At 37.8% G+C, this 26,332-nt stretch overlaps 2 protein-coding genes and 1 long non-coding RNA gene across 6 annotated transcripts; 1 reads left to right on the top strand and 2 right to left on the bottom strand.

Moving 5' to 3' along the window:
• Positions 1-1,752: 1,752 nt before the first annotated feature.
• LOC126763255 (major facilitator superfamily domain-containing protein 8) lies at positions 1,753-14,432 on the bottom strand. 4 transcript variants are annotated; one of them, XM_050480561.1, is made up of 6 exons: positions 14,250-14,432; positions 4,591-4,949; positions 4,024-4,530; positions 3,814-3,965; positions 2,499-3,119; positions 1,753-2,424 (listed from the first exon to the last, which is right to left on the bottom strand). In XM_050480561.1, the coding sequence occupies exons 2-6, from the start codon at positions 4,771-4,773 to the stop codon at positions 2,187-2,189; spliced, it is 1,701 nt and encodes a 566-aa protein (XP_050336518.1). In that variant the 5' UTR covers positions 4,774-4,949; positions 14,250-14,432; the 3' UTR covers positions 1,753-2,186. The 4 variants fall into 4 exon arrangements, with proteins under 4 accessions (XP_050336518.1, XP_050336519.1, XP_050336520.1 ...); XM_050480562.1 differs by lacking the exon at positions 14,250-14,432 and adding an exon at positions 6,363-6,488; XM_050480563.1 differs by lacking the exon at positions 14,250-14,432 and adding an exon at positions 5,017-5,154.
• Positions 6,849-8,698, top strand: LOC126763261 (uncharacterized). The gene is made up of 4 exons (XR_007667599.1): positions 6,849-7,158; positions 7,248-7,686; positions 7,749-8,247; positions 8,315-8,698. It is a non-coding gene; the product is annotated as an uncharacterized LOC126763261 (long non-coding RNA).
• A 3,093-nt stretch (positions 14,433-17,525) lies between the features above and the next one.
• Positions 17,526-25,718, bottom strand: LOC126763254 (uncharacterized). Its single transcript, XM_050480560.1, is given in 9 exon segments — positions 17,526-20,963; positions 21,027-21,098; positions 22,563-23,331; positions 23,399-24,082; positions 24,084-24,374; positions 24,442-24,763; positions 24,823-25,018; positions 25,077-25,417; positions 25,470-25,718. Coding segments are annotated over 9 exon segments (6,087 nt in total). The 5' UTR covers positions 25,685-25,718; the 3' UTR covers positions 17,526-17,766.
• Positions 25,719-26,332: the final 614 nt, after the last annotated feature.

Genomic DNA, 26,332 nt, shown 5'->3' with positions numbered 1-26,332 from the left:
ATTTTTACAGACAAAGGGACGGACGGACAGGCAGACAGTCACTCAGAATTAAACTCGCCTCGTCATTCTGATCATTTATTTATATATAACCCTATATCTATCTCGCTTAGTTTTAGGTGATACATACAACTGCTAGGTGAACAAAACTATGATATTATGAGCAATATGTTACAAGAGTTTAGAAATTTGCAAATCATTATACATTATACGAGTACTTAAGTCATATGTACTCGTACAAGCAATCAGAAATCGAAAGAGTCGCGCCGACAAAAGGTTCTCTTTATAACTCTTTTCAGTAAGAGAGTGACCAGATTAAACGATTTCACAACAAATTTAAGAAACTAAGTTTGCGGCGAGGAAAAAACACAGAATTTAACAGAGAAATTTCACTTACTCAAAATAGGCGGAAAAAATGTCTACCGAAAAAATGGTATCTACTTAAATTTTTAATCATAGCACCGAGTGATTTTTTGTAGTATGAAATACAAAAAAGCAAATCGGTATCTTAAAAATTAAAAGACTTGTTCGTAGTCTCCTGTCTGTCGTGGTCTGAATAGGTAAATTTTTCGCCACTTGTAGTCATGTCTTTATATGCGGAACTCGGAGGTCAATTGTTGCAATTTGTCGGTACTAAATGTGATCGTCAATGTTGTTTTCGGAGTTTTCCTTTTTTACTTTCTTTTTGGTTTCAGTAATCCAGTATTTTTAGAAAAATTAGTGATTAACCCAGGTCTCCTAGTTCGTTGGTACTCTATGGCGATAATATGTATAAGTATATAAGAATATATATGTACATATGTATGTATACATATATATTTTTTGGAATTTATTCGCCCAGAAACGGTTTTGCAGTGATCTCGTACACCTGCATATGTGATGGTGTGTAGAGTGAAAACATAATGCAGCTCGAAATATCGCGAAACGCACGAAATAAAGTTGAACGATTTAATGTTTTTCAGGCGTAAGTCTTTCCACGCCGAAAAGCCAAACAATACTGGATAAAAATAGCATGGCAGCTTGACACGACTAACGCGAGATCTGTCAAGAAAAGGCTATTGAAAAAAGTATCTCTACTTGGATCACCCGCTATTAATAACACTTAGTTTGCAGAAATCTAGTTACTATTTATTTCGCTAATAGTAGCCTAGCTTTTAAGTTGTTTTCATTTTGTAGTGAAATCACTAAAAGAGCTCATCGGTGAAACAAGTTGCTACTCATATGAGAATAGAATGCACTCAAGAGGAAAGTTGAGTTTCAGGCGTTTTGTTTGTAAACAGAGAGTTATGTGAGATCAACACATCCACAATAGATCAGATCAGAGATCAACACCATAACAATAGCTGATACTTAAGTGAAGAGTAAAGATGAATTTCTCTTCTTCTCTTAATTGTAAAAATATTCTTTTTGAATATAAGTATGTACATATATGGATGAAGAATTCATTGAGCCACGATTGTGACCGAATTTAAAGCCAAAAAACGCAATGAATACCATCGATCAATCACCGTATTCACCAGATTTGGCTCTGTGTGACTTTTTCTTGTTTCCAAAACTGAAATTTCGGCTCCGTGGAACCCGTTTTTCGTCGATAGAAGTTTTATAGATACAACAGATCGTCGTTCTTAGCTGTCCAAGAAATCCCTGGTAGGATCGACCCTTGAACTCAACCTAGCCTAATCTACTTAAAACCATTTTATGGTTCGGAGTTAAAAATTGTAGCGAAATTCGAGCTACGATATTGATATTCAACAATTTAAAATTCTCAATTATTTAATTTTTAATATTGACCTTGAAAAATATATTTCAAAAATATGCTAAAAATACTATTGTTGCTTATTTAGCTAAATTTGCGTTTATAAAAATATTCAAATTTAGTATATATTTGTAAACATATATATGTAAATATATAAAATTATTGCTTATCCTAAAGTAAACAATAGCAAATACACTTGGCAACTGTAAAAACCTATAATTTCGACATAATTAATATTAAAACTATCGTAAACATAATTTACATAGAGGAATATATAACACTATATTCACAAAAAAACTTTTTTGAGAAGGTTTGAAGTGATATTTCATAATTTGTTTATAATTTTGTAATTTTTACTTTTTTCAAACCAGAGTTTATGCTCAACAACAAGTTTTGTAATGCAAGCCGAACTTCCGAGGCACATATAGTACACCTACTTATAACTGTTTTCCGCTACAACTATAGTTATGTTATTTTTGTCCGAAAACAACGCTGTATTTAGAGCGGTATCCAGTTCATCTTCATTCTCTATCAGCGCCGGCGCTTCGTCATCAATTTGTGGCACTATTTTGTACTCTACTTCCGCTGATTCTAGTGGCACTTTATTTGTACTCAATGTTTGCATTTCGGCACCCATAGGATTGTCGAAACTCGGTGGTATCAAACGATTTCTAGAATATATATATATACATATGTACATATTAGTGAATATAGAACATTTAGTTTTCGTAAATACAGTACGCACTTAGATAACAGCAACCAAATCATGGCTACGAACATCATCACCGACGTTATGCCGAACGTCCAGTATGTGCCATAGCGTGTATAGATCACACCTACAAAAACCGGTCCCAATACGCGTGACAAGCAACCCGCACCAGTCATCAGTCCCATCCAAACACCTTGCGGTCGTGGTCCCAAAACCTTTGAGAAGATCGTCTGTATCAATGTGACACCGATCGGATAACCAATCGAGGTGAATGCGTAGCCGATGATGAATTGTGTCAAAGTCAGCGCTGGCGTTAGCTCACACCAGGGCTGCGTTTTGGGACAGCCGAGAAATACGATATCATTCGGATCGAGATCTATTGTAGCATTGCCCGTCAGCGGTAATGTTTCATTGTAAACTTCAGCAATAACAGGTGGTCCATCGCCCCAAGGTATATACAGCACACGACCGAGTACCATTAACGAAAAGCCACCCCATATGAGCACATAGTGTTCGGGAAAAACTTTACAAAGCGGATTGATGGCAACGAATGTGGCGAGTGCCACAATAGCACCCACTGACATCAGAATGCCCATGTAGTAGAGCGCTTCATGGTTGCTCCATGCAAACTGGTCCATGGTGAGAGAAGTGCCGAGTCTGAAAGAGAAGAGGATTTTTAATTTAAGGGATTAAAGATTGAATTGGATATTCGGTGGAGAGCATTTTTGTTCAACAGTGATGAAGAGGTCAAACTTTCAAAGGCTAGAATAAGGAATTTTTTCTTTAGAAAGTAAGAACCCTCAAGAACATGCTTGTTCATTACAAGTACCCTCAATGAATCAGCAGAGTCTCTTGAGGATATTTTAGTTGAAAAAGAAAAAAGCTAAAGCTATTATAATAAGGTCATCGATGTAGCTTCTTCTTCTTTATTGCCATATTCGCCATTTCCAATGCGCAAAGGACCATAAATCTTCCGCAGAAACTTTCTCACGAAAAGTCGTAACGGCGACTCATCAGATGTTGTCATCGTCCCTGCCTCTGCACCATATAGCAGGCACGCAGCACGAAGATGCTGTGTGACTTGTGTAGTTTGGTCTTTATTCATTGAGAGCGGACTTTACTTCTCAATTGCCTACTCAGTCCGTAGTACCACCTGTTGGCCAGAGTTATTCTGCATTGGATTTCGAGGCTGACGTGTTGTTGGTGCTAATGCCGGTTCGAAGATAGACGAAATTATCGATCTAATTACTTAAAGTCTTGTTCTTTAAGCTTCTTCCACCATCGTTATTCAACAAACAAAACTCTCCACTTGATAAGCTACGAATATGACTTATAAGTACGGAGTACTTACGTTTCAAGCAGCACAAAGTTGAAGACCAACACGAAGAATGCCATAATTAAGGTCCAGGCTGACACATAGTCCGGTTTGATGGCCTTCCACGTTTCACGCTCCGAACTTTTACCCTGTTTTATCATTATTTCGCGTGCAGCTATCTTATGCTCCTGTGAATCAGAACGACTTATGAAAAAAGCACTATTTTCCAGCTAATAATTATACTACCTCGAATAGTCCCGGCAGAAACATGACGAAGTTGCCAATGCTCATAAGTACATTTATCCAGCCACAAGCCGTGTACATATTGAAAACAATGGAGCCCCAAAGAAAACTATAGCCATCATTACCCAATGGTGTTACAGCCGTCTGTAGACCGGGTCCCACAATGAAGCCCAACACCTGTGCAAGTGACACCATCGAAACGGCTTTCGTGCGTTCACTCAAACGTGTCGCTGCCGATAAGTACGAACGGCACACAGCAATATTTGCCGAACTGACGCCAATTAAGAAACGTGAGATCAACATCCAGTACTTGACATGATCGGGACGCATTTCCAGTGATGAATATAGCCCACTGGCGAATGTGAACAACGCCAACGAACATAGTAAGGGTAAACGTATGCTACCAATCCTATTGCTCCACCAACCGAAGAGCGGACTGAAGATCATCTGACCCAACGGATTTGCGGCAACAATGAGACCCATGAACTCTTTGCCCGCCTTTGGATCTAGCTATGAAGTAATATGTGAAAAAGTATGTGTACTTTCTTAGGAACCATTTCATATGTATACCTTATTTAAGTACGGCCATATGCCAGTTAGTATAATACTGAAGCCAAGTGACATCAGGAACATTGTAAAATAAATAACGCGCACCGAACGCCAACGGCTCCGATATTCCTCCAATGTCTCAAGGCCATCATTGACATCGTCGGGTATTTTTGGATTTTGTGATTTTTTACAAGAATTACCCATTGTTGGTATTTGTACTTTTAGTTAAGGATCTTGCGTAGTCAACAGTTTGTGTTTTGCAGCTTTGCGGACGACATTTGAACTCTCTGAACATTGATGAAAATTTAGTTAGAAGCAAATGATGCTTTGTAGAAACCAATTCCGGGTTATATATGCTGATTTACATGCTGAGTCGGAAACTGTAGGAAAATGAGAAAATGAGAGAAATAAAATAATTAATTCTCATGAACACTTTATTATGCTTACGTCGATAGTAAAACTCTCAATATTAATTGTGAGTGCTACTTCCAAGCTTTGCTCGTTTCAATAACAAACTATACCGTTTCTACGAATGCAATTTCGTAAACAAACAACAGGATATGCAGTCAGCTGCAGAGCATCTGTCTAAACAGTGCAATGAAATGTCATAACTCAAAAAGCTTTGCAAAACTGGTGGTGTGCTCAGCTATGCCAGAAAAGCTCCGCTTAAGCTTAAGCGAATCAAACTAAATTTCATTAAAAATGGCTGTTGATGGCGGTCATGGACTAAATTCCAATAGTAATGATTGTACAGAGGCTTGGAGGAGCTTAAATTTGCTAAAAGCGCACATGTACTTATATACTTAATACTTAAAAGCTTCTTCAAGTATTAAACTTGATAAAATAACTTAACACGACTATTAACCGCTAATAGGTCAACTAAAAAGTCCCCGGCGTACCATAGTAAAAAATATTTTTTGGCATTCGTTTTTTCATTCAACATAGTTCCCTTCATGAGTGATATACTGATTATAGCGACCCACAAGTTTTCGAAAGCATTTTTGTAATACGATTTGCCCTTCCAAATAGACCTCAGTTTCGGCGGTCACCTCTTCATTCCACGAAAATTTCTTCCCAGTGCGCAGTCTTTTGAAAACTGAGAACAGGAAATAGTCGCTGGGGTCCAGATCTGGAGAATACGTTGGATGTGGAAGCAATTCGAAGCCCAGTTCATGGAGTTTTGCTATCGTTTTTATTGACTTGTGGTACTGTGCATTCTCTTGACCAATCCGTGATGGTTGATTTTCCTGGGACAGTGGCCGCAAACTCCTCATCAAGCCAAGTTTTCACTTTAACTGTAGTTATTTCCCTTCAAAAAGCAATATTTTATCAACATGCGACATTCCTTTATATCCATTTTTCCCACAATACTTGTAACACTTCACTCAAAATTATATAATTCACAAATTAATTATCTGACAGCTGTCAAATTTATACACGCGTCTTTTGAAAGTGAAGACCAACTAAAAATCATACGGATTTCATTCTAGGTGCGCCAACTATGTCGCAAGGCGGAGATAATTGGCCTCTTACTTTTAAAAAGGTTCTATGTGCCTTCGAAGCTCTTCCGGTCTGTTAAGAAAAACATTTTCCATGCGACCTTTACACTATAATTTTTAAAACCATGCGATCTAAGCCAATATAATTAGCATTTTAAGTATTGATGGTCAATGACTTAATAAATGCAAATATTAGCAAACATAAAAGAAAGTATAAGCGATGTACTTTATAACTCAAAATATGTTGTCGAAGAACTCCCGGTTGTGTTGATTACCATTTCACTATGCGCTTACCCTTAGGCTTAGTAGTTATCCCAACACGAATTATAGCTGCTCGAGCGCAGTTGTCATACTAAAGTGTTCGAATAGGCTTTGCAGCAGCAAACGGCAACCTTCTACTCAACTCAATATTTATGAGTACTACGTCGAAATATCGTAAATAAAATAATTTGAAACTCCTTAAGATTAAGCCTATTACCTAACACGCATGGAACATGCAGATAACGAATTATAGCTATTATCCCATATGCATATGTATATAAGTAGTAGTTGACGTTCAGCAAATTAGTCAGCAATATAGTACTTGACAAAATGAAATCAGTTACTATTTACACGTGAAAAATTCTATAATTGCTAAGAGTATGCCTCTTATCTCAATGATGGGTGAAAGATTACAGCAAATTGTTGCAATTTCATCAAGATAAGTAATCACAATCTTATTTACCTGAAATCTCTACGTTTATAAATGTTTATAATGGCATGACTTAGGCAATTTTAGAACAAAGTGCTGCCGATAAAAAGTATAAAGGAGAAAGTATTAAGTTATGTTGGGTTAGGCAAACAGGCTGATTTCTCGTTAGGTCACGAATAAGCGAGAGACGCCTGTCCGTTGTTTTGCCAAGAACTGGTATGGATCAAAAAGACCTGAGGTATGGCAACCGAGATGCTTTAAAGTTAGTCTGGCAAAAGCTGGACAGTAAAGCAGATGTGTATATATGTATGTACCTGTGAGTAATTTTGGACAGCAAACTGACGTGGAAACTCAGTGTGGAAGGGAAGATGAAAAAAACCAGTGCTGCTCTCTGCGCATGTAAGAAGATGCTAGGACCCTATCACTTGTCCTTATACATTGATGTTACACAGTAGTAGTCAAATAAATCTTACTTTACGGTGCTTTAGTGTGGTTGACCGCTGCTGATAAAATCTTATACTGCACTCTGCATATCCGAAACACTAGGAATCACTCCAACGGCCTCCACCACAAAGGTTACTCAACCTGCCGCCAATTGACATTACAGTAGAAAGCTCGGCAGCGAAATCAGCTGCAAGATTGGTGGCGTTAAGCGAATTTTCCACAAGAATTTTCGAACATAACTCGATAGGCAGGGGGTCGGTAGATAAAATACACCTTATCTGGGAGAGAAGGTTTCACTAAAAGAAGGTGGATGGTGCAAAAGCATGCGAATCACCAGCAGCAATATCTACACGAACGGATCAAAAACAGCTTATGGAGGGGGCGACGGGATCTTTTGCGTTGAGCTAGATCTCAGGCGACCCTTCCAGCTACCGGAGTACTGCAGTAAACTCCAGGCAGAAGTATTTGCAGTCAGGAAAGCTGGTGTGATAACTAATACCGCAGGAAACGACATAAATAATAACAATATACATACATTTTTGCAGATATCGAAACGGCAATAAAAGCAATAATCTCATATCGCATTGCGTCAGAGAATGACTATAGAAGCAAGGAGGCTGCAGATATAGTGACTGCCAGAAAGCGAACGGATATATGCTGGGTTCCAGACCACAAAGGCGTTTCGGAAAGCGAAATAGCCGATGATGATGATAAGATTGCCAATCGTATCACCCGCTTGACCGAACCAGTTCAAGAAATACGCATGTTGCTAACGACGGTACACAATGAAATTCCCGAAAAGGGTAACAGACGGAGGGTGGGCCAGCTAGAATGCTTTAGGTACCTGTATGACATAAACTTCCGCTTGTATTAATAGTTAAACTCCATCTGACATTACAAAGGAACTATAGCTCTATGTATGACGTGAAATTGAGCCACTTTAGTCTAACCTAACCTATTTTACCGCTCATCAACCATCGATCGATAAGTCTTGCGTTTAAACGAAACTTTGAAACAGCTTTAGTAGCCTAAATAAGGCGTTAGGTAAATAAATAATATAAATTAAAATATTAATATTTGCTAATTAATAATAATGCTTAACATTTTATAGAAGAAAACATTGTGCGAGTTTTCATCCAAGAAACAAATGTTTTGAGTAGCACCTTTGCACCTGACTCATGCGTGCAAGGTACATCACTAATGACAGCAGTTATAAATGCAATGTCTCACATCACATTTTTATTTACATACAAACTTATGCATATAAAAAAGAGTAATAGTAATAAAATAAGTGCAATCCTCACTTTGTTGGCAATGAGATTAACCTGCGTGACTGGCGTGTATCCAGCAGTCCAAGTGCATTCACATACTATACGCTAGTGTCCAATAAAATGTTACCACGCGGAAAATTTGATATTGCTGTATACCAAGTACATTTTTTGAACAAAGCTGCTGGAAGTGGATTCGGAAAGAAAAACACATCAACTAAAATGAACCGAAATTTAAGAAATCAAAGCTTGCGAAGCCGGTTAAAACTTCTGTGGAGCCAAGCTAAGAGTTGAGTAATTGATATTCGGTGGATGTAAGTGCAAACACGGTACGCAGAAAGTTATATACAAGGTGGGTTCCCAAGTAAACAGGACTTTTTGAATCTAGTGCCTTCTGTTGGCGCCATCTATATGTCGACTGGTGCGTTAGAATCTGCTATCTTTATCGATTTTCCAGTGAGAATTTCATGACATTTCATCGATTGGAAGTGAAGTTATTGCGTTTTAAGTGTCAGTATGTTTGTGTTATCGTTATTTTGTTTTAAAATTGGTAAAACTTTTACCGAATCGTTCCTTAAAGCCTGCTTAATATATTGATTTTATTAAGAGCCTTTTAAAGCCAGCAATGTTACCTTGTTTCCTGTAATCATCGAGCATTGCGGGAATATTCTGAAAAAATGTAGGTGGTAACATTACATTGACCGTGAGTGTATGCACTTAAGTGCGAATAAGTATTCAGGTTAATAGCCACTACTGTTGGTTATACAAATATAGTTTTATGAAGATATATTTATATTTAAACGCAACTTTTATATATTTAAAGATAAATTAAGGAAGCAGCGATTGCACGCATGCAATAACCACACACACATACAAACATACATAAAAGTTAATAATTGCATTCAACGCGCACTCATCATTTTAATAATATGCCAAGTAATGCCAAAGCTCGCAGATAAACAAAGACAATTTTCATTATGATAAGCGATTTTTTGCTCTTTGTTCGCGAGATTTTATACTCGAATGAGTTCGTCTTGCATTCCTTAACTGAATGGGTTAATTAAGTGCAAGTCACTTTGGTCTATCATATACATATGTACATATATGTATTTTACTTTTTTCACATATTATTATATATCAGAGCGATTTGACTTGTAAAATGTGTCTAGAAAGCTAGATAAATCGACTGGTCACTGATGGATAGTAAGAGAATTCAATAAAAGCTTTACAGATGACTTGCTTGGAGAGCCCAAATATATACAAATTTAAACTGACCGAAGGCAGACACAGAAACCCCTTTTCCGATCTGAAGTAAATAGTAAAGATATCTGCGTAATCTTCTTGTATTGCCTGTCATCGCAAGAATATACATAATTAATTTTAACCCAGTCTATGATTAGATGCTTAGGTTTGATAGCTGTTTCCTCAGCATTGCAGGGGCGATCACACTTAGACTGTTATGTAGGGTACTAGACTATACCTTTGCAGATATTTTTTGCCAGCGAGCTCAAATCTAACGTCATCTAGATATTTTTAAGGGCAGTTGTGAGCTTTAAAATATATCACTGATTGAAGATCGTTCCACATTTATTAGAGGAAGGCATAAAAAAAAATTATATTTCCTTTCAATAAAAAAGAGAAGACTCCTGCGAAGAAACATATACTTCTTTATCAATAGATCTCTTTAAAAAACATTCCACCAGACGATTTAATTAATATAAGTACTTATATTAATGAATATATAGTACTTATTGGTTCCCAAGACAGCCGGTTCTACGTTAACGAAAGTGAATCAGATTTTATACGGCCAAGGACTGTTATTTCGACAGATCTGGCGATCTGAGATATCGATCTGAAATTTTACGCATAACCTTTTCTCCTCAAGAAGCTGATAATTAGTCGGAACCGCCGATATCGGCCCATTATAGGGTATAGCTGTAATATAAACTGAGCGCTCAAACTCAAGCCCTTGTATGAACAACTTTTTTATTTGCCGAGATATCTTTACGAAATTTGGCACAGATTATTATCCGAAGCAGCGCTATAAACTGTGAACAAATGGTTCAAATCGTGCTACTATAGCATATAGCTGTCAAACAAACTGAGTGATCAAACTCAAGCCCTTGTATGAACAACTTTTTTATTTGCTGAGATATCTTTACGAAATTTGGCAGAGTTTATTTTCGAAAACCACGCTACAATATACAAATAAATTGTTCAGATCGGATCACTATAGCATATAGCTGTCAAACAAACTGAGCGCTCAAACTCAAGCCCTTGTATGAACAACTTTTTTATTTGCTGAGATATCTTTACGAAATTTGGCACAGATTATTATCCGAAGCAGCGCTATAAACTGTGAACAAATGGTTCAAATCGGACTACTATAGCATATAGCTGTCAAACAAACTGGGCGCTCAAACTCAAGCCCTTGCATGAACAACTTTTTTATTTGACAAGAAAACTTCACGTAAATTGCTAAAAATAATTTTCCAAAGCGTAGTTAAAGTTTCAGTTTTTTTTTTATTTTTTCCCAAATAATGTTTGTAACAATTAGCATGCAATTTACATGCATTATCAGGTCTGCGAACACCTGTGAAACTGCCGGTTACTTTTTTGTTGTTGTATGTGACACAATATTTAATTTTTTATAGCTAGTATTTATTTTATTTATAATTTTATTTATTTATTGCAAAATTAACCACAGAATTGTAACACTAAGCGAAAAAAAATTATGAAAAATCAGTAGTTAATTAAATGCTTCACTCACCAGAGTTTAAAAAACACTAACGACTGTGTTTTAATAAAACTTGCGTTGGCGTATTCTATGCAATTAATTACCAGTTTACATACATACATACATACATACAACTAGAGTACTTATGTATGTACTTGTTGTTTTTGCTTTTATCTGAGTGAATTGCTTCAGCGCGCTGATAAGCGTCTATTATTATTAAATATATGAAACAGAGCGCAACAGATACCGTTTAACTAGTGTGCTTGAGTGGTAAGCTGTTAAACTCGTAAGACAACCAGCTGTTTGTTGTCACAACAAATGCAATTAGAATTCGAACGACAGAGAAAAAATGGAAACAAAAGCAAATTTCGTAGTTGCCTACCAAGAAATCGTGTTGCAAATGAAATAGCTGGCGTTCATTGTTTTTGTTTTTTTTTTTTTTGGTCGCGGAGGAACACATTCCAAAAAGAGTATTATGACTTTGTGCACGTAATAATGGACATAGGATTTGGGATATCATAATAACTGAGCAATTTCCGAATCACAGATTTCCGGAATAGCCCTCAATGCGCATAGCTATTCACGTTTAATGTCTTGAATTGAGTCAAAACGGTTTCACCGGAGCGGCCGTTTGAATTTGCTGAATAGCCAGAAGTTCCACGGAGCTAAGTCAGATGAATACGGTGGTTGTGACACGAAAAACTCACGAAGAATCGATGCTGCGACGGTGCATTATCGTGGTACAAAAGAGCTGTAGGCCCATAAAACCTCTTTTTACTAATAGCTTCGTGTCGACGACGCATAACACTTAAATACTAATCCCTGATGACAGTTTGGTCGGTCGGAAGGAATGCGGAGTGCACCACATCTCGATAATCGAAGAAAACCGTCAACATAACCTTGATTTTTGACCTCCTTTGACGTGGTTTTTCCGATTCCGCACATAAAATTGAATGGAACCTTTTTGTTGAATAATTTCACTCATCTCCAAATTTACTGGATGCACATTACCTCAGAAACACAAGCGTATTCTAAACTCTAACTAGATTATTTTGATGTGGCAATTGACACAGATGTCACTGAAAGTCATACCAACCTAGGAAAAATGGGGTTTCGCGCGAAATTTAAATTAAAAGTCTTACTATTTTTTGCTCACAGTAGTATGCGCCGGTTCGGCCCGACCTCCCTTACTTTTTTCTTTTATCTAGCGATTTTCCACACTTGTACTTCGTGTTCTTTTGTTTTATGGTTTTATGGTGCGTGTGTCCCGTACTTATCTGCATTGATTAGGTACGCTAGCAAATTTAGCTCACTTTACTAAGTAGTAGACGGTAAAATAGAGTTTCGTATGAAAAAGAAATTAAATTTGTTTCACAAAATTAAAAAATTAAACTACGAGTTCTATAGGAATTTTTGTTCTATAAGTTGTAGGTAATGAAAAAATCAATAACTTTTGTATCAACACTTTTGAACTAAACCTCAAAATTTATGCGAAAAATTGAAATATTTCAATATGTTGACATATTGATGGCTCGAAAATGGACGATGGAGGTGGTGCGGGAATATACTGTCCAGAGTTAGGCTTAAGGCAACCTTTTAAGTTGGCGTATCACGGCAGTATATTTCAAGCTGAGGTCTTTGCTATTGCGAAAGCCCCGGAGCTGGCCTCTAATGCACCTGCAGGCAATTCCAGAGTCAACATCTACGTAGACAGCCAAGCAGCAATCAAGGCAGTAACCTCGTATCGCATATCGGCCAGAAGTGTCTTGGAAAGCAGGACAGCAGTGGAAAGTGTTGACAGAAGTAAGCAACTTCACTTCTACTGGATGCCAGGCTACACAGGCATCAAAGGCTATAAAATAGTGGACGAGATTTGCAAGAATGGTGTACAGCTAGCGTCGAAACCGTGATCAACATTGGAACACCCATGCATTGTCTATTCAACGATCTGGACAGAAGCATGGTAAGGAAAATGACTACATGATAAAACGATCTACCTCGGTGCAGAACTGCAAAAGTCATGTGAAAAACGGTAGATCGGAAGTACAAAAAATTCCTATTGGCACTCGATAGAAGAGACTGTAGGAACATGATGAAAGTACTAACTGACGGAAATACCTAGTGCAGGACTGCAGGAAATGCCTAGTGCAGGGCACCAAAGAAACAATGGAACATCTCTTGCGCGCTTGCCGCGCATTGGCAAGACTACGCTGTAAGCGTCCCCACAGTATGATATACTGGAAGAGGTAATTCACGTCAAGCGCAGGCATCCTAAACAATGACTACTCCTCGGTATGATACACTGTAGGAGGTATCGACAGTGAGTCGCGTCAAGCGCAAGTATCCTAAACGATGACTTAGACGACGACTTGGACTTAGTAAGTGAATTCCATCTGGTATCGCAAAAGACCAAAGTGGTCTATGCTTGGATACCAGATTAACCTAACATAATATTTTTAAATAATTCTTTATTTTAGCTGTCTACAAACTACAGTTTACCGCAAGCAGCAAGCCACTAAACTAAACTAAACAAACATAAAATATTAAAAAAAAAAAATTTTTCATAAAAAATATGCAAAAAAGCGCGTGCAATACTAGTTTTGTGTGTAAAAAAACCGGTTAATATTTCCTTCAACTATATTCCACAACAATTTTGAACCCTTGAAATACTTAACAGTTAGCAATTGACTCAATTAATAGCTTCGCTTGCTTTCTAATGATTTCTTTCGCTTTTCGATTTTTCTGAATTGGGTCAATATTAAATACATTGTTGTTGTTTTAGTGAATTTTCAACAATTTTGTTTTGTTTCGCTCAATGCCCACGCGATGCACCAATACACGCACACAAATGCACATACGCGGAAAAAACACATTTTCATTAGATTTTATTTAAATTTAGCTGTTTGTTGTTGTTGTTATTTGTTTGCAGCTGACTGCAATAAAATAAAATATTTACTTGGCAGCTAAGTTAATGCGTCGCACAGCGTAATATACATGTATATATTTGTATGTTTGTATTTCTATGTTATATTTTGATTTACTTGAATTTGTTGCCTTTGTGCTTTTCACGAATTGTTTTCTATATTTTTTTGTTTTTCTTTGTTTTTTTGTGCCAACAAACAACTAACGCTGACACCTCACAACACGTTCGTTTGCTACGCTCACTTTTCCGCTATTCCCCAAACGCACGCTGCACGACCGAGTATTCACGTCCGACTACTGGCTGACTGGCGGCTGTTGCTGCTTTTGGCTTGCATTAACGACAAAGTCATATTAGCACTGAGGCGCTTGTGCCCGATAACATGCAATGAGTGCCTCATGATTGCGTCACAAGAGCGCTCTGTGCATGTACGGCGGCGCTCTCGCGCTCTGCCACAGTCCACGATTTTGGGTTAACAACTTCTGGCACGCGATCGGCTAATTTGGTTACACGAATACCTTTGCGTTACTTAATACCCTACATGTCAGTCGTATGATCTTTTGTAAAGAGAGATATGCCGAAACCGAAAGTTTCACTAACTGGGACCACCTTTCTACAAGTACTTTTTTACTATTTCCACTACCAGAGACCACTTATGAAACAAATATATTTTTTCTGCTGTTTTGAACTTCGATCTTTTCGAGTTAACTTCGTTTTTACATCAGTTTATCCTTTGGACCATGTTCTCAATTGTATCAGTGATCCCACATCCATATAAAAAATGCATTATATATTCTCCACTTAATAAAATTGTTATTTTTGAAAATGAGATTTGAGTAAATTCTCTTTTCATTAGAGAAATATGCCAAAACAGCTTTGACGGACATCCTCAGATCACCTTCAGATGATACCATGGGGATATCAACTCCATTTTTTACACTTCAAAAATAGCGTATAGACTGTACTATATACTATCTATAACACTCTCTTTTAAGCATTTTAGACTTGAACCCAAATTGTTTGACGTCAGGAAATCCGAGATAAGATTGGTAAGACTTAAGACAAAAAGGATTCGAGGTTTACTATTTAATAGAATACCCAGCCAGCGACTACTTGTGAACTAGGTTAGGCGTATACCATTATTGTGACAAATACTTGTGTTTCCGGATGCGACAATGCCCAAAGCTGTCAATTTTACCTACGCAATGAATTAATAAGACCTTAAATTTAATGTGGCGGGTAGCAGAAAAGTTAGTGGCAGAGGACAGCAGACTGTCTTATCGACCCGAGAGGTGATGGGATTAACTAAAAGTTATTTTCTTCGACTATCTGTAGAAGAGAAAAATGGCCACAGCTCACTATTATGCCAATTTAAGGAAGAAAATTAAAAAAACGGCTACCTTATCTAGAATAGAAAAAACCGGCTCATACCTTAGACCATTAGGCTATGATCTGCCACCCCTTCCTCCTTATTCTTCTTAGTCACATCGCCGCAGAAATTTAAGTCAAATACTAGTCTAGGTTTACGGAGCTCCAGACGACATATTTTTCGGACGTTCTAAAGATGTTGGAACATCGCTTTAACAAGCTTATCGAGTTGAAACGAGACTATGTTAAGAAATAAATCGCGACTTTTCCAAAATGTTCGTATGTTCGTAAACTTAATAATTATTGGACCGTCATGCAACTAACTTTTCTTAATTTTCAAATTTTATTAAAATTAAAAAATAATGATAATAATAGCATATAATATACTAATTTAACCTATTATTCATAAATTATAACAAATAGCATAAAATTTATATTTTTAACAGCTAATTAGTATAATATATTTTTATAAATATTTTTTTTTTTTAGTTTTAAATACTGATATTCAAACGAGAAAGTTTTTTTATTACTTCAACAAACTGTTTTGAAAAAACTGTTTTGAAAAAACTGTTTTGAAAAAACTGTTTTGAAAAAACTGTTTTGAAAAAACTGTTTTGAAAAAACTGTTTTGAAAAAACTGTTTTGAAAAAACTGTTTTGAAAAAACTGTTTTGAAAAAACTGTTTTGAAAAAACTGTTTTGAAAAAACTGTTTTGAAAAAACTGTTTTGAAAAAACTGTTTTGAAAAAACTGTTTTGAAAAAACTGTTTTGAAAAAACTGTTTTGAAAAAACTGTTTTGAAAAAACTGTTTTGAAAAAACTGTTTTGAAAAAACTGTTTTGAAAAAACTGTTTTGAAAAAACTGTTTTGAAAAAACTGTTTTGAAAAAATGGGTTGAGAAATCTTTTGAAAAATATTGTTTTGAATAAATGGTTTAAAAAATGTTTTGAAAAACTGTTTTTGGCTGTTGAAGTAATAGTAACATTTTGTTTTGAAAAATAACAACTTAATTATTTAACAGCTATAGATATTTACTATATACGTACATATGTATGTTGTATTGTATGTATATTGAGTATTGAAAATATTACTGTCTACCAGACTATTGAGTGGGAAATATGTGTGTTATACATATATACCTATGTGACCTTTAGCATTATACAACAAAATAAACTTAATATTAATGTTAAAATTTCCAAAAAAGAAAACCTAACATAATTTGGTGCAATTTTAAACTGCTACACAACGCAAAATTGCCTTGTAACTGTCATAAATTGCGCTTAAGCGCTGCCATCTCCGCTAGTATACACGGTTCAATAGCCAAACTCAAATCCTCAAACATATTAACCGTTCCTTCAGTGGACGCACGCGCTGTTCCAACTCCCAAGCAGTCACGCTGCTCAAATTGCCACCAGCCTGTTGCCATATCCAAACATTTACCTTGGAAAGGCGATGAGTATTGAAAAAATAATAACAGTATATGCGCGCACAGGGTGTGCAGCGTGCGTTGTGAGCATTTCGAAATTACTTTTCGTTGCTGACGCTGTTCCCAGGTATTAAAGTGAAATTCGCCAAGATATTGCAGCACCAATTGCAAGTGTTTCAGCAAATCTGGCGCACAGCGTGGCAACAACGCCGCCAATATATCGCCACTCACTACCGTACGCAGGTGTGTGGTTCGAATCTGCGCTTGCAAATATGATTTGCCCAAACTGGTGCACTGCAGCTGATATTCGGCAATATTGAGCGCCGTCAACTCGCGAAAGTAGTCTATTTTCTCTAAGCGTCGGTAGAAGAATGGTTTAGGCAACGGACGGGAACGCATGCGACAGACACCTTTCGGTGAAGGCAATGATGTTAAGTGTAGTGCGGGTGATAGTGGTGCCATGGCATAATTGTGTTCGAACCAAATATTTACCTGCAACATTTCGCTTGTGCTCGTAGGCGGTAAGTGTGCGGGCACGTTAACGGTATCGAGTGTGGTGGATTGTTGCGTTTGTATGGCAGACTCTTCTTGTACATCACGTTGTGTGAAATATGGTGTTTGTGATAACTGCAAATACTGTTGAACTTGTTCACCGGCAAGGGTGGCGGCGGTGTGCGGCGCCTACGTAAGAAGAAGAGCAGTGTAAGCAACAGCACTGGTTTGTTTTTTGTTGTACATAAATGTGTCTATGTACATAGGGAATGTTTATGTTTAATATACATATGTATGCTTGTTCTTATTCATTATGCGTGACATTACAAGCGTACATTAAGTGGTGGCGTATTTTACATGGTACTAGGGTGCATTTGGTTTTTTGACGCAGCAGCATCAGAATCCTTGTTTTGTGCATTATTGTTTACCTGGTTGACATCCACTAGCTGATATACAATTGGTTGCGTTTGTTGGTGCTGTTGTGGTTGTTGTAATAATAGCTGATATGATTGTTGTTGTTGTAACTGCTGTTGCTGCTCCGCGTGATCCAACAACAACAGAGGTTGTTGTATTTGTATGGCTGTTTGGTTAGGTTGTTGTGGGTTTAATTGTTGTTGTTGTAAAAGTTGTTGTAGTATTAGTTGTTGTTGTTCCTGTTGCTGCTGTTGTTGTAGCAACAGTGGTATTTGTGATTGTGGTTGTTGTTGTTGTAGCAACAGTTGTTGCAGTTGTTTTTCTTGTTGCGGTTGTTGTTGTTGTTCCCGTTGTTGTTGTTGTTCCTCATCTTGTTGTTGTTCCTGCTCCTCTTGTTGTTTCACGCTCTCTACAAACGCCAATGGTTGTGACATTTGTATAGCTGCCTGATAATGTGATTGTTGTTGCTGCGTTACTTGCAGCTGATTATAGATGGGTTCAAATTGTAGCTCCTGCTGCACTTGTTGTTGCAACGATTGCTCTGACTGCGTTAGTGGTTGTTGTTGCAACGTTAGCTCCGACTGCGTTAGCTGTTGTTGTTGTTGACTACGTTGAAGTTGATAACTTTCCAGCACCTTCAAGAGTTCCGAACTATTGAACAAGCTGCTATCGCCACTCAGCGTGTACACATACGATGCATTGGACGCACTGGTGCTTGTCGCGTTCAGTGTTGCTGGCAACGTCAATAGCATGGCATTTGCAGTTGGTGGTGATAAGCTTATATTGCTGGCGGTAATAAATTGCTCTTCTCCGGTCGGTGTTAATTGCTGGTGACTTGTTGTTGCAACGTTTGTGTTGGACTGTGGCAGGTCGACGGTGGTTGTCGGTTCAAGTGTAGGTGCTTTCTTGGTATTCAAAGCAACAGGTAGCGGTTGGAAAACGTGCGTGAGTTGTGGCACATAATCGCTTAGCTTTGCGGCTTTGCGTGTTGTTGTCTTTGTTTTCGTTGCAACAGTTTTCTTTTTTGTTGTGTTGGTGGTTTGTTTATTGGCCAGTTGCACAAATGGGGGCAGATTGATTGGTGAGTCCTGTGACAGCGTGCCAGTAGACCGCAACATTACCTGCTCGTTTATCTGAGTGCTTGTGCGTTGTAGTATTAATTGTGGTTGAGAGAATTGTTGCTGCAATTGTTGTGACAGGAACTCGAGTCCTGTCGGTTTGCTGGCATTGAGAGTTTCTACTATTGTTTGTTGTTGCATTGGCTGATTTTGTTTCATTGACTCAATCATTTGTGGATTTTCAGCTAGTTCATTTTCGTTGTGGTTATTTATTGCTTGTTGTTGTTGTACTAAAAGGCTGGGTAGCGCGGTCTGAGTTAGTTGTTGTGGCGACTGTTGCAGCTCTGGTGGAATTTGCGCAGCGCTTGCTTTTGCAGCATTCAGAGGCAATAATTGCTGTTCTTGGTGCAACTCTTCCATTTGCTTTTCAATATCCAGATCATCTTGTTCCTGCAATTCTTGCTGTACATGAATTTTTGTGTGGAGTGCTTGACTCGGCTTGGCTAATTGCTGTGGCTCTAACTGTTTTTTAGTGTGTGGAACCTTTAGTTTTGCGATAATTTGGGATGTTTGTGTTCTCGGCGATTTTCTTATTTGTTGTTGTTGCGTTTGTGGCGCCTGGTCTTCATCTGCAAATTCTTTTTTTTGTTGTAGCATTGACATTGGTATAACTACGGTTGGTAGCGATTGTTGTTGTTGTTGTATCGATGTTTGTTGTCGAGTTGCCCGCTGTTCATTTGATGTTTGTTGTTTTTGTTGAGGCTGTGTGGATTTTTGCCTTTTTTGTGTGTTGTTACCTTCGGCGATTGTTGTAGAGGCATTGTGTTGTTGTTGTATTATCTGCGGCTTTGTTACAGTTTCTTGTTGTTGTATTGTTTGTGGCGCTTTTGACACAGTTTCTCGTTGTTGGTGTACGGTCTGTTGCACTATTGCCGCTGGCCCCTTTTCCTTTGCCTGTTTTAGGGCTGATATTTGCGGTTGTTGCTTTTTACGTTGTTGCTGTGATTTTGGTAGTGGTATTTTAACAGTAAAAGCTTGTTGCTGCTGTTTTTGCTCTTGCTGACGTTCCGTTGCTGTTGTCGGCTGTTGGTGTTGTGATTGTTGTTTTTGTAATGGTTGTTGCTGTGATTGTAAATGTTTCTGTAGTCGTTGTGAATGTCGTTGTTGCTGTGAAGGTTGTAGTTGTTGTGAATGTTGTTGCTTTTCCATCGTTGCGGGTTTTGTAACAGTTGGTTCTTGTTGCTGTTTAGCTTGGGTTTCCACTGTCGTCTGCGCATTAGTTTTGATATTATGTTGTTTCTTTTGTTGCTGCGCCAACTTATGTGCCTCCATAATTCTTGTTAGTGCTGTGGCAACTTCTGTTCCTGTACTTTTTAGTTGCTTCGTCATTTGTTGTTTTTGTTTGTGTTGTTCAGTGCAATAATCGGTTGGTTGTTGTGCTTCTTGCAGCAGCTCTTCCTTCACTTCGCGTGAAATAAACCCGGGAACGTGGACTTGCTCGCCTGTTAACGCTTGTTGTACAACAATATGCGCTTCTTGCTGCTGTTGTTCTTGTAGCGAGCAAGTTTCCCCTGTTTGGGATGCTGAATGCGTTTTTGTTTGCGTTTCAAATTGTGGCTGCTCTAGAGGCGTTTCGTTACTTTCTAATACTGGGCCAGGTAGTGGTTGCTGTGTTGTTGTTGTTGATTGAACTTCAACTTCCATTTCCACTATGCACTCGGGCATCAATTGCGTTTGCTCATTATTCATTTCGAGACTTGGCTGTTGTTCCATTATGCTTTCACTATCCATATTCTCTGTGCATTGTGCAGTATGCTCTGCAACTTTACCTTCTGTAGAATCAAGTGACAACAACAACTTGTTGTCATGTGTCCCCAAACTTTCAGAATTCGAAAGAGGCAGCAATAACTCTTCCTGTGATTCGTTTGTTAATATTGATCCTTCAAGATCGACTATATCATCCGGTACTGGCACACATTCGTAATTCTCCTCATCGTTTGTTAGATTAAATTGCAATTTATCGAGTGGTGAGAGCTTCTCCTTTTTAATAGCTTTGCAAAGCAACATCACTGGGTTGGCTAAAACGATAAGACAAGCTAAAGAAAACTTGTTATAAGAAATTTAAGGATTTATCAACTTACGATTTTGGGCTGGTACTTCTTTCTCGCACGAAACTGTTGACGAGTTGGCACATGCGGCGTGTAATAGATGTTCTATTGACAAAATTTAGCATTATTAGTAATAAACAAGAAAAAGCGTTCACTTAGGTTGAACTGAAACTATAATCCCCCTTCTAAGTAAAAAAGTTTCCATACAATAACTAGATTTTGATTGATCAATTTTTATGTGGTTCAATTTGAAAAATTTGTTCTTAGATTGTAGAGGTGCCCTGAACAACAATATATGCCATATTTCATGAAGTGACCTCGAAAAATAAAAAGTTTTCCATACAAGGACTTGATTTGGATAAGTTGTTGTTGTTGTAACGGTCACCTAGTCCTCGTTAGGATGGTAAGGATAAGATAAGTCGATTCTGGATTCTGGATTCTGGATAAGTAGGAGTTTAACGTGCTACAGTAGCCAGAACGAACCTGCGCAAGGGTCGCTCTCGATTCTAGCGGCAACTCCAGCTCCTCGTTTGCAATGGGTAGTGGATTGACTCCAAGTACGCCATTCACTGAGAGGGAGTCGGTGAAGGTGTTAATGGCTCCATTGTAAATGGCGGTCAATTCATGTCTGAAGTTTGTTGCGTCCGAAGTTTGGTCGGGGTATTGTTTTATGTCGACGGTTCCGCTACAAGCAGGTGGCTCCCAGCAGAAACTGCTTGGAGAGAAGTGATGGAAATTCGTTCTGGTGGTTGATTGAGTTTCTAGTTGTAAAAGTTAAACAACAACGGGGAGAGAACAACACCCTGCGGAACCCCCTGTTTAATTCCTCTCAATTTACAGTTTGTACCTCAAAACAGTACGGATGATTGTCGACCGCTCAGGCAGTTTATAGTCCACCTCTTTAGAACTGGAGAGAGCGTAGATTTTTCGATGTCGTCAAGTAGCGATGTGTGGTTGACTGTGTCAAAGGCTTTTGACAAATCCAACGCTACCAGGATCGTCCTCTCGCAAGGTGGATTTGCTTAAGGCCATGAACTATCTGGACGTTTATGACGCTAAGTGCTGTGGTGGTGCTGTGCTCTTTTCGGAAGCCATGCTGGCGATTTGCTGGACTCTAGTGGCGCGAGAAGGTTGGGAGTATCAAGGGCTCAAGTGTCTTCACTACTGGAGAGAGGAGAGTTATCGGACGATAGGACTCCGCTTTGTTGGCGTCTTCACTACTAGGGAGAGGAGAGTTATCGGACGATAGGACTCAACTTTGTTGGCGGGTTTCCCAGGGTCCATACAAAAACTTGATTTTGATTCGTCAGTTTGTATGACAGCAGAATTCCAGATCGATATCTCAAACACAGAGAGAATAGTTCGCGTATATACAGACAGACAGAAATGCAGGGATACAGCCACGGTTAAATAGACTAAGCTCGTCTCGCTGATCTCTTTTATATTGTATATATTTCAATAGGGTCTCCGACGTTTTCTTCTGGGTGTTACAAACTTCATGACAAACCTTAGATATCTTGTTCAGTGTAGAAATATAAGGAAGGCGAGTGCTGTATGAGATAAACTTACGTGATGTTTGTATTTCCGCATCAACGGTACTAACGCTTCCTGTGACATTCTTGTGCGGCACCACATTTTCATTCGCAATCGGTTGCACAGGCGATGATTCAATTGTTGCGTTTATCGTGTTGTTGTCAGTTATCTCTTCGCCTTCTGTCGTTGTCTTGTTTCCTTCTACAGTTTCTGTTTCTGTCGTTTCCTCATCCCGCTCTTCCAGTGCATGTGTCATAACTGCTATTTCAAAGTTGGCATTCACCTTATCTTCTGCTACTACAACGGCCACAAAGTCATCGGTGAGTACATTGTCGCATATTTTCGGTGTATGCCATATCCAACTGTCATAAAGCCAACATTTTTCATAAAACTTTTGCCGATATGTATTCAGACGAGTTTTATTTTTAGGCATTTTTTTACCACTACGCCGGTAATAGTCCCAAAATAGTAGGTAATCGTAATTAGTGGTCTCAATTAGATCGTGCCAATGTAAAAGTTTCGGTGAGACATGAGCTAGGTCAGCTGCTGTCAGTGTGAGGCCTTTGATTTTCAGAAATTTATAAAGATCCACCAAACGCATATAGAGATTAACGGGCCATACTTGCGGCTTTCGAACCACAAAGTCGTAGCAATGCTGTAAAAGCTCGTTATTTTCGTAAATTTCTGCTGCCTCGTGTATGTGTGTGTATTGTTTGAATTCTGTGTAGGTCATATTCAGAATGGCGTGCAGTATGCGTCGCTTCAAACCGTTATGAAGGCGTAGTAGATATGGTAGAGTATATGACTGCAAGAAAAAAGTGTATTTTTTATTAGAAATATTTATATTTTGTTAATTTTTACAAATCGCCTACTTTCTCAACTTCATAAAAGTACAATTTCTGCGCTGCCTGTATGCGTTGTTGAGCCTCTGCTTCTAGATTACTTGTCACAGCATTTTCTTTTGAGTTTGTAATTACTTCCACCACTGCTGTTGTTGTTGTCTGTAAATTTACAGTTGCTTCAGGTAAAGTATTTTCTTTTTCTTTCAGAGTTATTGCTTGTTCAACTGAACTTGCTGCGTTAGGATTATGTGACAATATTGGTTCATTAGTCTCCGCTAAGTGACCAGCACCAGCATCTTGCGCGTGCGCGGCATTCGCTATATTGTTAGTAGCTACAGTATTATTGCTGTTTGCTTCTCCGTTTTGCTTAGCGCAATCTACGTTCATTTCATTTGTACACTCATCTTTTGTAGCGGTTTCTGTCTGCTCTGTTGTATTTACAAGATTTACATTAGTCGGTGCCTCATTAACAGCTGCTACTTCGCTTACATTATCATTCTCAACAACTTCCATTCCCGTTGTTAACTCTTTTTGCGTCTCCACATGCAGCTTCGGCACTTCTCGCAACCAAGTGTTGTGCATCCAACATTTCTCATAAAATGTTTTCCGATACACATCCAATTGCGTGAATTGTTGAAATTTTTCACCTTTACAACGGTAAAAATCCCATTGCACAATGTCATCAAAATTCGTTATCACAGCTAGTTCAGTCCAAATGCAGCAGCATTGGTGAAATATCTTCTAAATGGTCAACACTAACACCTTTTGTTTGGAGGTATTCAAATATATCACACAACTGCATATATAGATTGGCAGGCCAAATTTGAGGCGCTTTGATCGCATAATTGTAACAATCGTGCAGTAATTTGGGATCATCATACATTTCTGGTACATCATGAATTTTTGTATATTTTTTGAATTCATCAATAGACATTTCGAGTATTGCCGATATTATACGCCGCTTAAGACCGTTATGAAAACGCAAAGCATATGCTAACGTATTTTTCTGTAGTAAATAAATTAAAATTAATAAATTATATAAAATCCATATTAATAAACCACAAAAACCAGACCTTTGTGTACTCTGTAAGAAACAATTGCTTAGCTTGCTCTATACGCTGTCCCTTAGCTATTACAGCTGATGCCTCTACAAGACTATTGCTAATGTCGATGCAGACTTCATTTGATATTTCGTGCACTTTTGTAGGCTTTGACTTTACTTCTTTAGTTTGTGCCGACTTTTTTCGTGGCAACAATTCAGCATATATTCGCTCTAAAATAATATCTAGTTTTTCAATTTGTTGAGTGTTACGACTCACATGTCGGCGTAAAAATGATTCATCCATAAGCAACATATTTTTCGATAAGTATAGTGTGTTAGACTTTTCATTGGTCCTAAAGTATTATAATAATATTTAAATACAAAAACCCAAAAAACGATGCATTTGACTTACTGTTGTGACGGTATTTCGTTTTTTTGCGACTTGGATGATTGTGCTTCAACTCGCTCTAGCTCTGCTGGTTTGCTTACTGGATCTGGAGCGGTTTTGAGTGATTGTTCTGCAGGTACCCTCAATTCTGTTGTTTTGCTAATGGCCTCAAGAGGGGCAATATTTGCAGTTGCTACTGTAGCAGCATTAGTAGTACTATCTGGAAACGAATTATATACACATTTAGTATTTTAAGCAGATACGCTTTTTACAATTACCTTTGATTTCAATAATTTCTAATGTTGGTATCTGCATTATTTTCTTTTTTAAAAATGTTGGACATGGTTTTGTTTCCAGCTTATATATATTGCGAATTTGTGGATTTTCATAGAATTGAATAAAGAAGTTTTTTAAAACACGCTCTTTCATCAGATCATCGTTTATAAAGTCGAGACTTGTTGCAATTTTGATATCCTCGAGTATGCAATTGACGATGCTCAAAGAATGGGTCATACTTTTGAAAGTGTTGAGGGTTACTGGATATCGGCTCTCTTGTAATTCGCCAGGATCTCGCACAAAACTGTTCCAGTCGAACTTATCCTCTGCATTATTGTTAGTACTGAAAAAGTATGTGTTTATTATTGTAAACTCATTTCTAGCTAAATACTTACTTTAACTTCAAATTATTTTTTCTCTTTTCCATTTCATCTGGTTGTTTAATTGGGTTGCCTGAAAAGATGCAGATGTCCCTGCCTTTTTGAGTATTGCATTTATTTTCCATATCCATTTGCTTACATTGCCTTTTACAAGGAATGTTTGAAGGCTGTGGCGACAAAAATCGTTTTATACTTTGATTGTTACAACTCGCTTTCTTAATATTTTTCATAATTTCGATATCAAATAAATTTCAAATAGAATAAGAATGGCGGCACAAAATATAAAATTAACAAAAATTCCGTATTGACTAGCTGCAGGAATGTCAAAATACAAGCGTTGCCAACCAATATATTGTCTCAGAGAGATAAAGTTTTTAAAAGGAGTCAACAAGTTATGAATTCATCACTTTTTTGTTTATATTGATATTATTTAATTTATATTTCTCTTAAAGAAATTTATACACAAAAAATATTCAACCATATACAAGTATGTGATTTAATTTGATGATAACAATTAAATACAACTCAAAAGTCATTGATATGAACAAAGGATCGCGACGAATCCAATGATTCTCAAGGCTGCAATTTTTGTTTATGGCAGGGAAAAACTGCCTATAGCTGATTTATAACAAGACGTAAAACATGGATGCATCATTGCACAGCTGAGTCTAAGCGCCAGTCTTTTAAACCGCAAACTCCTTTGGAAGCTTTGATTGAAACTCGGCCCGCAAGATTTTAGACAGCAGATTTTTTCTTGGTATTCATCGGGAAAAATTTTCATTGAGTACTCTACAAGGCGGGGAAAATTGCTCTTGCACAAAGAAGTTCCTATTCATTCAACTTAAGCTATGGACATTTTAACCTATGCCCCATTCCGT

This window comes from Bactrocera neohumeralis, chromosome 6 (genome assembly GCF_024586455.1).
Source record: "Bactrocera neohumeralis isolate Rockhampton chromosome 6, APGP_CSIRO_Bneo_wtdbg2-racon-allhic-juicebox.fasta_v2, whole genome shotgun sequence".
NCBI lineage: Eukaryota > Metazoa > Arthropoda > Insecta > Diptera > Tephritidae > Bactrocera > Bactrocera neohumeralis.
Note: the sequence above shows the minus strand (reverse complement) of the source record. Positions and strands in the feature narration are given on the sequence as shown.

What these genes read in the sequence shown, in the direction of transcription:
- LOC126763255 (XM_050480561.1), bottom strand. Translation starts at nt 4,773, where the DNA reads ATGGGTAATTCTTGTAAAAAATCACAAAATCCAAAAATACCCGACGAT. An exon ending in TTCTGCCGGGACTATTCGAG is followed by an intron (nt 3,966 to 4,023) that starts GTAGTATAATTA and finishes TCTGATTCACAG; the next exon opens with GAGCATAAGATAGCTGCACG. An exon ending in ATTTGGTTGCTGTTATCTAA is followed by an intron (nt 2,425 to 2,498) that starts GTGCGTACTGTA and finishes TATATATTCTAG; the next exon opens with AAATCGTTTGATACCACCGA.